The 13,024-nt window shown below is 41.1% G+C and overlaps 1 protein-coding gene across 1 annotated transcript; it reads left to right on the top strand.

Annotated features, from left to right (window-relative positions):
- Window positions 1–240: 240 nt before the first annotated feature.
- ammecr1 (AMMECR nuclear protein 1) lies at window positions 241–12,258 on the top strand. The gene is made up of 6 exons (XM_028420968.1): window positions 241–1,757; window positions 5,590–5,700; window positions 6,311–6,425; window positions 6,847–6,937; window positions 7,058–7,154; window positions 7,781–12,258. The coding sequence occupies exons 1-6, from the start codon at window positions 1,282–1,284 to the stop codon at window positions 7,893–7,895; spliced, it is 1,005 nt and encodes a 334-aa protein (XP_028276769.1). The 5' UTR covers window positions 241–1,281; the 3' UTR covers window positions 7,896–12,258.
- The last annotated feature ends 766 nt before the right edge of the window (window positions 12,259–13,024 follow it).

Genomic DNA, 13,024 nt, shown 5'->3' with positions numbered 1-13,024 from the left:
ATAGTTTGATTGCTTTGCAGCAATCAAACTAACTAGAGTCTTCACAAACACCACTCTGGTCCTATATGCCTTTTATAACTTAGGGGGCAAAGATATTTTCTCATGCGCACACCCGTGTGGACGTCATGAACGCGCATGCTACCAAAGCGCCGTACATTTCTTCTGAATTGCAAATTTAGAAGCTACGCATTATGTGTAGCAAGTGGGCGCAACGCATTTTCTGAATCCGGTTCCGGCGTGCCGACGACACCGATGCCCGTACCCACAGACTGATCACAGGGCTTTTACCCGAACAGCACTGAACTGTAGCAGCTGAGAGACGGATGCGGAGTGAGGGTTGCCAAACCCAGAGGATTCCTCGCGGATCACGGACTAGAATGCTCTTCTATATGTACCCCCATGAACGGATGACAACCTCCAAACAAACCTATACTGAAAACTTTCAGCTCTCCATTTGACGCGGGGGTGTTATTGAGATTTATTTTGTGTGTGTGTGTGTGTGTGGCTATAACCGGGTCCAAGAGCAGACATCATGCAGGTGCAAACTGTGGGCTAACGGCACTGGAATGACTTGCTTGGGCGCTGACGCGTTTCGTTGTGCCATGCCAACCCCGCATTGTCAGATGCCATTTTACTCTGCGTTATCCCAGCGTCTGGAATTCCAACATACTGGGCCTGTTGTGTAATTAGAAGTTCGTGAGGCTGTAGCAAACAAACTGGTGCAATGAGAGGCTACGCTGTCCAAGACATTGTGCGCAATATGTGCTGAAGCTTATGGGTCCTGCGTACTCAAGCTCCCGGCTTCCACTTGGAGAGGTGTGCTGCGGGGCTACAGCGCACTGGCTGTCGGCTTCACATCTGGACCGCCTGGCTACTGTCATCTGCGGCCTGTTCGGACTGTGCACTCCCTGAACTTGTACGTGTAAAGGGGAACTGACTGAGATTGCCTCGGATGGTGTCGTGTTAGGGAGAAGGGCTGAATATTAGGCTGGGACTTGACGTTATAGGTGATCCGCTGGAACACCCTGCTCTAAAGCTAGACTGGCTGACTTACTCAAGGAAAAAACGCTTCTCCAGCTATGGATTTTGCGTAGCGAAGTCACGCATTTTTTAAAGGCAACGTTAGGGTGACATTGCAGTCTTCTCTCCATAACGGTATTTCGTCGTCCAACAAAAAAAAATAAAAGAGTGAAAGTGGAGTATTGTCCGTCGTACGTATCAACGCAGTGGGATTTCTACGTCTGGTCGGCGTTCCCCCCCACCCTTCCCGCGGTGACGGTTATGGGTCGGAAGCGGTGTGTCGGTGCAGATTGTTCCAAGATGGCGGCCGGGTGCTGCGGGGTGAAGAAGCAGAAACTGTCGGGATCGCCCGGGTCGGGGGGTCCCGGCGGGGTGGGGGCGGGAAGCGGGGTGGCAGGAACCGGACATTGTGGCTCGGAGTTGGGGATTGGCTCCTCGGCGACTGTTGCAGCAGCGGCGAACGTAAGCAGAGCCAACGGCCTGGGGGGACCCGGGGGTAACGTTAGCGGCAGCGGTAGTAGTAGTGGTAGCAGCGGCACAAACGCTCTGTCCCCAGCCCCGGCCGGTTACACTACATCCGGCCTCTCCCCGAATCTCAGCCCGGGACCCGGTTCGGGAGGTGGAGGCAGAAAAATGGTTGTCTCAGCGGAGATGTGCTGCTTCTGTTTTGACGTGCTTTATTGCCATCTGTACGGATACCAACCTCCGAGAACACCCAGGTTTACAAATGATCCCTAGTGAGTATATTTTGCCTTTTGTTGTTTTGCTGCATGTCAAAGCTAACTCAATGTGCCCCCAACAAATGTCTACTGCAGCACACATGATGGGTTTGGTTCTGAATTCTCTTTCAGTGATCGGGGCACAAACTGTCACATCGAAACATCTTACTTCTCACGAATTTAATACAAAAAGCTCGCTAACATAGGTTAAATTGTCCAAGTTGGAATTTGGGCCTCGACGAAAAGACAGTCTGTACTGGCCTAGCTAAACTAGCCGAACACTAACGTTACTGTGAATTTGACATCATGTTAATAAAGCTATGTTGTGTATCGATGAATGAGCAGTCGTGTCACTTTTCGATTTCTATCCGTACTTGACGAAAAACGTTTTATAATAGATGTCGGTGCCACTCGAAAAACACAGGCTAACATTAGCTGAGGGTGCTACTAGCGTTAGCTAATAGCAGCTAGCCTATAACAGTAAAAAGAAATTCGGTGGAACGAAGATAACATCGTTGATTTTTTTCCAGTTTAATGTCAGTGGTTCATTCGGTTAAAAGATACACTATAAAGTATCAAAATACAAAACATCAAAAGTAGATGTTAGTATTATAAATCGTTTAATTTGCACTCAATGAACTCTGAATTGCCACATACCAGCTTTAGCTTTGTTAGCTATAAGCTACATTAGCCTGTGGGGATGCCCTAATGAGATTGTAGCAATTATTTTAATGGTAGATGTTTTCAAAGTGTCAATGGTAGATGGATAAGAAAACCATTCTGCCGCTCGCTTGTGTTACAACACAAGGCTTTTGCTTTGGTGTGGATGAACGTACTGTCGAATCGAGGGGGAAAATAACTGACTTTAGCACCACCAACAAAGAAAGGTGGTGCTTGCCTAAGTACTTAGCAGTCCTAAGCTTTGCTTAATTTAACTGGCGTTAAAGGAGGAGTATTGGCAGTGTTGGTAAACAAAGCAAACAGACAAACAAATAAAGACGTTGAACATTTTGAAGTATTTACTGTTTATTCGACTTTTTTTTGCCATATTATCTATAAATGTACATGTTCTGCGCCCTCCACAGAAACACTTTGTCCCCACCATATGTGAGCGATGTATTGTTCTGTAATGTGTTATCATGTGACTTTGCGGGCGTTTTACAGGATTTTTTAAAATTGTTTCCATTTGCAATCATGGATATGACAATGCCAGTGTGATGACTTTACATGGGCAGAGGAAACTTGGTGAATAACCACCCCTTTTTAAAAGAAGAAAAACAGTCAGAGGTCGGTGTTTTGCACTTTTGTTTGCCACAGTCATGTGACATTGAAGCGGAAGGCAGGTTCCCACGTCACCATATAGCCATAAAACCACACAGACACCATATAGGGTCCATAACAAATGCAGCTTTTGCATTTATAGAAGTGACTTTATTGTGTATTTAATCTGTTGAATGGCTGATTTTGGTATAATGACCTTGGAAAGTTGTTAGTATATATATAGATATATGTGTGTGTGTGTGTATATAATTGGTTCTCAAATGCTTATTGGGAGTGTTCTCCCCAAGGTGTTGCTTACACTAGCCTGACAAGCCATATCAGTGTTTCTAGTGATATTGGACACAACAGCTCATGCTCATGGTGTACCCCTCAGATAAAGTCTGTGCAGAACAAAATATGGGTGTGTCCCCACTGATGTGGTGTTAAAAATGTCCCCTGAAACCCTTCCTCCAAGGCTCGGGCCCACTGTCCACACTAAGCACTAAACCCTACATACACATTAACTAACATCGCCTGGGTAATCAGGATAAGTGCTTCTTTGTAAGAGTGTGTGAGGACTTAAAATGCCTTATCAGGAGCAGGGCAGGGATTTTCTCAAATCCCATGTTACCTGAGCATTTTTGTGACAAGTAAAGTATTGGGCTCATGTGATTCAATAATTGTGAGTGTCTGGTGATGCCATTACCTTTACATTTTCCACAGCTGAACACATTTACTTCTGGGATATTGTGCAATTTTTAAACTTCACTACCTCCCTCAGAGCCACAAATCTCATCCGAATTTAGATTACTAAGAATGTCAGTCCTAACCTTAACTTCATGGAACCAAAGTCTAACCCAACCACTGACTAGTGACTAGGAATGTAGCAAGCTAATGGCCACCAAATGTGAAAAGTCCCACAGGTTTGAGAAACTCCTTCTTATGGTCTGTGGTGTCCTCAACATGTCCTTCACTTAGGGGCATTGTCAGATTGAATTATCGAAATGCACAAAACAACTGCAACATCTGACATGGACACAGTACTCTGCCAGTAAACAATGCAGAATAAGACTAGGACTTGATTTGTTATATATTTTGAAAGGATGGTACAAAAAAAATAGTGTTGTGTGCTAGGAGTCCTCATCCATTAAATCAGCTATGAAACCCATGCAGCATATTGTATTTTTTTCTGATTAGCTTATGAGTTTTGGCAATTCATCAAAACAATAGTGAATGACCGACACAGTCAGCAAACTGCTGCAGGTACATTAGCATCTGTTATTTGACCCTGAGGGATGCATGAGTTGATAATGTATATTATTCCAAAAGGAATCTGTAACAATAACATACATATAGTAAACTTAAAGATGATTTACATCACTGTATGTTTAATTAAAGTGATGTTATTCCAGTTATACATACCTTTTGTTTTTTAAACATTGATTAAATTTAAAGAAGTTAAAAACATTTTAAATCAGGGAATATCTTATGTATGTTTTTTTCCATTTTATCTTTTGTGTAGTGTAAAAAAGACTCTTTTTCCTAACTTGACTCATAAAGAATATGAGTCAAGTTAGGGAAAAAGATAGGAAAAAAAATGTGATTTAGCTGTGTCATATAGCTATAAGAAAATAATCAGTGTCTGTTACCAAAGGATTAATCACAGACATTAAAATGTCAGTGCTTAATGTTGGCTTAATTGGTATTAAATTTAGGCCAGTGCTCATATTTAAGAGGGGAAAAATCCTGATTCCTGCAGTGGTGTGTGTGACATGGCATGTGAGAACAAGAATTTAGATGGTTATGTGATTTTCATCGCAGAAAAACAGAAAGTACTTAGAAGTGTTGGAAACAGAAATGGTTATGCAGCAACACAGACCACTAAACTGAGTTAAAATACTAGTGTATTGGTCATGCATTGGACATATGACTGAGAGGTTTCCAGTGTAGAGAAGGTGTTATTTTCACATTTGCATGATTATCATCCTCCGTTTTGCATAATTCTGAACTTGAATATTGTTTTAAACCCAAATGAGATGTGATATCTGTGAAACTGTTGTCATGATACACCTCTGAAGGAGTACTGCTCCATTTATAAAGTATCTGCGAGACCAGTGTGTAGGATTTAGTGGCATCTGGTACCATTCTGAAGCTTTTAATGTTGACATGAAATGCTCACGACTAATGAATACTGTAAAAAGAAATCTTTTTAGCTTCTGCCAGTAGATCCTCCTAAATCGTTCACACTGGTCCTTTAATCCCGTCATTCCTTGACGTTCAGAATATTTGTGAAATAGACAAGTGAGTGAAATTGTACCTAAAGAAATTCTCTTTGTAATCAATTTGTTTTTCCCTTAGCTAATGCTCTTTACCAGAAGCCATTCCAGCATAAAAGCTGGAAAACCCCACTTGCTACATCAAAGTCTAGAGGACTACGTTGCCAAAATTTTCGAAGCAAAGTGTGCTGAAAACCAGCTTTCATATTCTACAAAAATTTGCATGCGGTGTGCACATTACTGTAATGAAAACTGCTTCAAGATCTCAAGATCTCAACCTCTAAAATATTGTCATGTTCTTTCCTGTTTTTCAGTCCGCTGTTTGTCACATGGAAAATAGGCAGAGACAAGCGGTTAAGGGGTTGTATAGGTACATTTTCTGCCATGAATCTGCACTCAGGACTCAGGGAGTACACCCTTACCAGGTGAGCAACAATATGGACTCATTTTCATGTGTATGTTGTCAATGATTTCTGTTAGGAATCTAAATTAAATGACATTTAAATGTGTTGCTGTAATGTTACCTGAGTCTTGTCTGATGAGCTGGTAGGCAGGTATGTGAAGGGGACCAAATTTAGGTTTTATAGGCAGTACTGTGCAAAATATGTGTATTAGAAGCAGCTGAGATGTGCTGAATCCACTTTTTAAAGTTCCTACACAGCCTGTAAACTGCTTGTTACATTGACATGCTTTAAAACGCTGTCTGTGCGGCCTCTGTAAACACCTGGTGTGGAATGTCTTGACCAGCATTTCTCGACCTGGAGGCAGCAACAGCTGACTTGTCAAATACATGTAAGCACACACAGTGGTATTGTGTACACAGATGGCACCGGACTGCTGTGAGCAACCATTATCAGACGACATGCTATGCCTATACAGTCCTCTAAATGTTCATGGGTCATCTACACTCTGAATGTTGAGCAGAAGTTTTGCCACAATAGTAAAATAAGAGATTACTGAAATGTTTAACAAAAATCCTCCACCTAAAGAAAGTTCTGACTGTGTTTTTTTCTTTGTGCTTTTTTTTGTCTGCAGTGCCCTTAAAGACAGCCGCTTCCCCCCTATGACAAGGGATGAGCTGCCTCGCCTCTTCTGCTCAGTGTCTCTTCTCACCAACTTTGAAGACGTCGGTGATTACCTTGACTGGGAGGTGAGGGACGTGCTTTGCTGAAAACATGGTTGAGCACAGCAATCACAGTGCCTACACTTAGAGTAATAGCTTTTGTGGAGCTGCCTCTTATCTATTGATACACACCAGTGTGTCCACAGTTCTGTGAGGTCTTAGCCAGCATTGTTGACAGCATCGATATGTAACGTTTGAAGGCAGAAGCTTGTATGAATCACTTTTAAATTATAACTGCTTAAATAATATGCATTTCAAGTGCTTGCTCTGATTATAATGTGTCCACCAGTTTAAGCATTTTTTTAACTGTAGCTTTCTTAACAAATGTCAACCTCTGTTGTGACAAAATGAATCATAAGTGAATGATGGAACGAGACTGTTGAAACTACTTTGTCAGAAGTCAGGTTAATATGGTTAAACTCACTCTTTTGTTTGTCCTGAATTGTAGGTGGGTGTTCACGGTATTAGGATAGAGTTTTTCAATGAAAAAGGATCAAAACGCACCGCCACCTACCTACCAGAGGTTGCAAAGGAGCAAGGTAAAATCTTTCTTTATATCCTCAATAATCCGGCTGGATTTAATTTTAATAATAAATGTGTTCAGAGTTTTTGTGACAGATTTCCCTTCTTTTTTTTTTCTTTTTTTTTTTTACATCTAGGTTGGGACCATATTCAAACCATAGATTCCTTATTACGAAAGGGAGGTTACAAAGCTCCCATCACAAATGACTTCAGGAAGACCATTAAATTAACCAGGTAAAATGACATTCACTGGATTCAATTATCTGCTGATGCATTAATATATCACTGCTGAGACGGCTACCTAACAGGGCACGGCCACACTGAACCGGTGGAACAGCATCCTGTAAAGCTAACATTAAGTATAACTCCTCTTCAGATACAGCACAGAAGTCTGTTTTCAGGGTAGCAGCTATTAAATATGTGGGTAATGTAAAGTTACCTCCAGAGGAAGCTCTCTAAATTCTAAAAGATATCCCTTAAGTGTACTTTAGTTTGGAAAGAATGCAGGAAATGTATCATCCTCGGCTGAAGTTGGAGTAATAGATCTGTGTACCTGCTCGTCACCTTTGCTTCAGGCTTCAGGCTGCTTTAGCCATTACTGTCACACCACACCTATACCTTGGATGGAAACCTGTTTTCAAGATCCCCTCAAGGTCTTGAAACATTGCACACTTTAGGGAACTGGCATGCACACATTTCTGCATTTTTGCAGTGCATTCCTGGGTGGATGCCTCATTCCTGTTGACCGCACAGGTATTCATCATAGTTCACAGCTGTCACGGTGCTGTGTGTGTGTCAACCTTTCTGCCTTTAAGCCCCTTTCCTATACCAACTCGTTTTTTTTTTCCCCCCATGCACAGGTACCGTAGCGAGAAGATGACGATGGGTTATGCAGAGTACATCGCCCACCGCCAACACCATCACTACCAGAATGGCATCGGGCACCCTCTACCACCCTACAACCATTATTCCTGACAGCGAGCCGCATGACCAATCATTGGACCTCTCCGCGGACCTTTTCCCAGGAGAGCCTGCCCCCTCCTGGTCTAGCTATTTCTACTACTGTACCATTTTATGATGATAGTTTCCGTTGCCATGCTGGCCGTCTCCCGAGACGTTGACATGGCAACGGGTGGCAAATGAAGCATCATTTGATCATGGCAAGAAATCAACGTTTCTTTTTCTTTGCCCGTGGTTAAGTTTTTGCAGCATATGTATACACCTTTAACTATATCCCCCTCTTCATTCTTATTTTTGAAAGTTAAACAAATATTAGATTTTATTAATCTTTTTCAGCAAACCTAATCAATTGTTTGAGTCTGTGGATGGAAGGAAGTCTCTTATGGTGGATTAGTCTTGCGCTTGTATTGTTTAGGCTTTGCTACTACGTTACATTTGCTAATAAAAATCTTTCGTTTTCCTTATTTTCTTTTATCCTAATATCGGACATGTAATACCATGTAGCAAGGCAACTGCAGTTCTCAAAGGCTGTGTCGTCTCTACTCTTGATTCCTCTCAAAAAAAAATGGACTGTTGAGGTTGTTTTAGCCTTGTTAACGCTTGTAGTGTTGTAGTTGGAACTATGTATTGGGACATGTATACTCCAAAGTATAGCTTGTAGGATTGTGATACCCTTTGACCAGCTTTTTCTGCTGGTGTTTATTGATTGAGCTCACAATTGTGTGTGCGTGTGTGTGTGTGTTTTCTGTGTGTGGATTATAGACAGTGGTCTGCCACATGATTAAAAACCAGTAGAGTAAATTAGAAATTGGATTTTACCTAAAGATTTCCCTGAAGAGAATTTTGGAAACGTCCCCGCCTTGAGTATTTGTCGTGTTTTGTGGTGGAACCTGTAAACCTTGAACTGCGTTTGTTTGGCTAGATCTACGTTCCCCTTTCTTTTTTCTTTACGGTAATTGTGGAGGAAGCCATTTTGTCAGAAGATAATCATTTCCATGCAGATGATTGGGTTTCTTAATGGGCTAAAAGTGGTTCTGATTTCCACATCTTAGATAGAGGGAGCTGGTTTAACTGCAGATCTCAAGAAAACAAAAAAAAATGCATGAAGAGTTAACGAACATTTGAATTTAAAGTGTCTGTTGGTTTCAGAGTTAACTGGCAGGGAGTCATTTGACAGGGACATGTTGTAACTACTTAAAGCCATATTCTCTTTTTACTCCACACTTTGTAAGAGTTGTCTGTTGTTTGGCTTGAAGTGTTTGCACTGCAAACGTTACGCCAGCCAGCCTCAGGCAGGGCTGCATCACTGATTCTCGTCAAACTGGGCGGGTTTAGTTGTCTCTTGGATGCCTGTGTATTGTTCGTGTCGTCGTGGAAACATTGTCTTGCCTTTTTCCAGTTATAGGTAACCATTATCACTTGTCCACAGAGTTTGATGTATTAAAATAGTCGTTTGAAGAATGATGACACACCACTTGGCGCACAAAGAAAGTAATCCAGTTAACATGTGTCTGTGTCATTTGGAAGTGCATGTCATTGTGCTGTTTAGAAGCTGGCGCAGGAACGTAGCTGGTTTGATTTAGTTGTTGAAACCGCACTACCACAATACTCTGCTCCTCAGTGAGATCCAGTTGATCTGTGTGTGTCCACGGCACGGAATGTTTTTGATTCGTGGTCTTTTTTTTTTGGTCAGCTCTTTGCAAGCAACACGGTTGAATCAGTTATCAGTTGGAGCAGAGTTTCTGCATGGGGCCGGGTGGCTCACAGTTGAGGTCTACTTATCTAGCCAGGGCTCTGTTAAGGACTTAAGAAGCCATTTCCCATCTAAATATCACTTGTTGTGAGTTCTATCCACACACACTAGTCTAGTGGGACTCATTTTCCAGAATGTTAGAAGGTCTCATGTGGTCTGCTTGTTATGGATTTTTAGTTTGCTAACTGGAATTTTTGAGAGGTTCTTGTTACTTGACCAACATCTTTCTTCGTAACAGCCTTTACTAACTGACAGGTTATATTTTTTCTTTATGCAAAATGTCAAGGGCTTTTGGCACTCCATCCACAGTAACCCGAAATGACCCAGATTTCAGTTGTGTTGCCTTAAATTAATGATTTAATACACGATGGACCGGTAGATGATGCTCAGAGTGTTCCTCTGGCCCCATGGTTTGCGCTTTCCCAGCTCCACCTTCAACACCACAGTGTAGGGCAGGGATTTGGGTGGTGTTAGGTCATATTACTCTAGACATACAGGCAGTTTCTGTATGCCTGTGGTCTCCTTTTTGCTCACGCTGTACCCAGCTGGTCCTCCGTACGTTTCATTTTCAGAAGCCTGGCAAAAATTAATAAATGCATTCTCCCAAAGTAAAGTTGGACACTGTGGTGTTCCCCTTCATGTTTAAACCATGGGGAGATAGCTTAATGCCTCTGTAAAATGTACCTGTATCTGAATAGTACACTACACAAAGACAGAGGAACAGTCAGAAATTGATTTCCCGGTCCATTTAATACAGCACAACCTGAATTTTTCTGCTGCAAAACCAAATTGACCATGCTCTCTTTTACATATATGTCTTTGTATACACATGCAATGTATTTGGTTGCATGTATGTATGAGTATGAGACCTATGGTTTTATCCATGATATGCTTGATCTATGGCTTAGACACTCTTATTAACCATTAAGAGATTTAAAAGACAAATATGGTGCTATCGGACCTCATATTGGGGTGGTCACAGCTCGTGACTGGTCATGCGGACTCATCGATCATATCATACTTAAAGATGCTGCATGTAAGATTTTCTCTTTAGTGCGCTGCTGTGACATGAGCGGTGACGGCGCATTGTAATACTGAAGATCGATACAAACAGTAGCCCCCAAGAACCTCTGCTTTCTAATGTGGGTGATTTTTGGGATCAATTCCCTATGGGAAAATAATATATGCTAAAGAAGGAAAAGTCCCAGCAGCAGCAACAGCAACATGTCATAGGGGCTACGGAATGTACTGTTAATGGTCATTATTGCCATTTTACAGTGATGTATTAAGAGAAGATCCTACATGTGTTACCTTTTCTATCCTTGATATATGCAGATCTGTTCAACAGGTGTTTTTTTTTGTTTCCTACCAGTGCAAGTCAACACCCCTGCAGGTTTGAAAGGACAAGAAGTCACACGTTAACCTCCTTTCCCTCGATTACTCCCTACACTGTGGCCCAACCTCATGGCCTAGTTTGTCGAGGTGTGTTGTGTGTCGTTCGGTAGACGGTGGCAGTAGAAGTAGTGGTCGTTTGCCTCTCCTGGAAGATCAGATGCTGTTTTTGTTGTACAGAGCACATCCTATGTTTTTCCTCTAGCTGCTGAATCGTTTGACCTCCTCTGAGAGCGCAAGGTTTGAGTTTGTTGACAAGTTGAAAGGTCCTGTTGACAAAGGCCATCACGGCCTCTTTTAGACTCTGTTTGAAGGTAAGCCCCTTCTCTAACAGGACGCAGAGTTCATGTTTTCACGTAGAAGACAGATTATAGTCCTGCTCCTGTACTGATTTAAGTGTTTGAAGACTGATACCTCATGGGACACTATGGAACGACATTTGTAGTTTGTTGTAGCAGATTGTGTTTTGGTTCCATACCAGGGTTAGAGTTCAGCCTCAGCATTCCTTCTGTGGTCATTCTCATATTTCCTGGAATGCTCAAGCTCGTGTTACCTTCGTATGTTCGACTGAACCAAAGATGCCAGCGGCCATGCCCAAATGCTGCTCTTCAGGCCTGGCTTCCTGTCCTTCCAAAAGACACCCCTGCAATTGACAAAATGTTCTTTATGTCTTTTTTTTTTGTTTTGTGCGATTTCTCAACTGTCTTGACTTGTTAAGCAACCCAATTTTTCAATGAATTTTCATTGAGTCTATCTCTGAAGCCGTTCATGGCATCAAGGATGGTTAAATGGTTGCAAATTGTCGTTACTTGTTTTGTTTATTATTATTATTATTATTAGTATTGCTATAATTTTCAAAAATGAAAATCCCATGGTGTGCCTCCTAGCTTTATGGGTTTATAAATGTTTTTTTTCCCTAAAGACCAGCAGTTATACTTTGTACAAAAGATGGATTTTTCCTTATTTTTTATGCCATTAAAGATGAAAAAAGCCTGTTTTCTTTACTCTGGACCCAGTAGCTGCACTGGTATACAATCGCACTGATAGATGAATTAAAAAAAAACGAAAAAAAAAAAAAAGAATAAGTGAATCAATAATAATAATGATAATGACAAATGAAATAAGAACTACAATAAAACTTGTGTTTAAAACTTTTATTATTAAAAAATACATAAAAAAAGAAAAAAGAAAATGACTGTTTTTGTACATCAAAATAAATTCTTTTCAAAAGAATATTTTGGATCTAGTTTCAAAATTCTTTTAGTGGTTTTCTATGTTCTGAATTTTTTGAGACACTGACTTCTAAGATGTGTCACTGTACAAAATGACTTTTGTTTTTCTGTTGCAGTGGCCTGATGGGCTGGGAGGGTTGCCTGGTGTAACTCCTCATACCAACTTTTATTTCTTTTCATTTCGATTTTTTTTTGGATCTTTTATTTTTTCCCTCTGCTTTAGTAACTTGAAAAAATGTTGATGGAATAATATGAACTGGGAACTTTAAATCCATCCCCTGTAGAGCTAGAACCCTTCCTCCTCCTTCTTCCTATTGAATTGCTGTTAGTGTGACAAGACTTGAAATGGGCATTTATCATAATAGTATGACTCCAAACTGGGGGAAAAAAAAGAAACTAAAGAAAAAAAGTGTGGGGAGGGTTGAAAGAATATATATAGATGGATATCCGAGTATGTAAGCAATGGCTGTGAAGATAATGTAGTTTTAAACATTGTTATTACCTTTTAAAATCATTTATTCAATAAAAAATACAAAATCAACTGAAAAGAAAACACGTCTCCTTCTATTGTGTTGCATACGTAGTGTTTTTTCAAGGTAAACAATGTATTCTTGATTGTTTCCCACATTACTAACGGGCATCACACACTTCTATGAGGTTTGAACTGACAGTGTAGCACCCTGTGTACAGACAGGCCCTTATGAAGATTTGATTTTCTGGCTCCAGTAACCGATGAGGATGACCCAGATTAACCCCACAATCTGAGC

This window comes from Parambassis ranga, chromosome 14, assembly GCF_900634625.1.
Source record: "Parambassis ranga chromosome 14, fParRan2.1, whole genome shotgun sequence".
In the NCBI taxonomy this organism is placed as follows: Eukaryota; Metazoa; Chordata; class Actinopteri; family Ambassidae; genus Parambassis; species Parambassis ranga.
The sequence above is the reverse complement of the archived record's forward strand: the minus strand, read 5'-3'. Positions and strand labels throughout refer to the sequence as shown.

Coding starts and splice junctions, on each gene's coding strand:
- ammecr1 (XM_028420968.1), top strand. CDS start 1,282: ATGGGTCGGAAGCGGTGTGTCGGTGCAGATTGTTCCAAGATGGCGGCC. Junction 6,426..6,846: donor GTGATTACCTTGACTGGGAG/GTGAGGGACGTG, acceptor CCTGAATTGTAG/GTGGGTGTTCACGGTATTAG. Junction 7,155..7,780: donor AAGACCATTAAATTAACCAG/GTAAAATGACAT, acceptor CCCCATGCACAG/GTACCGTAGCGAGAAGATGA.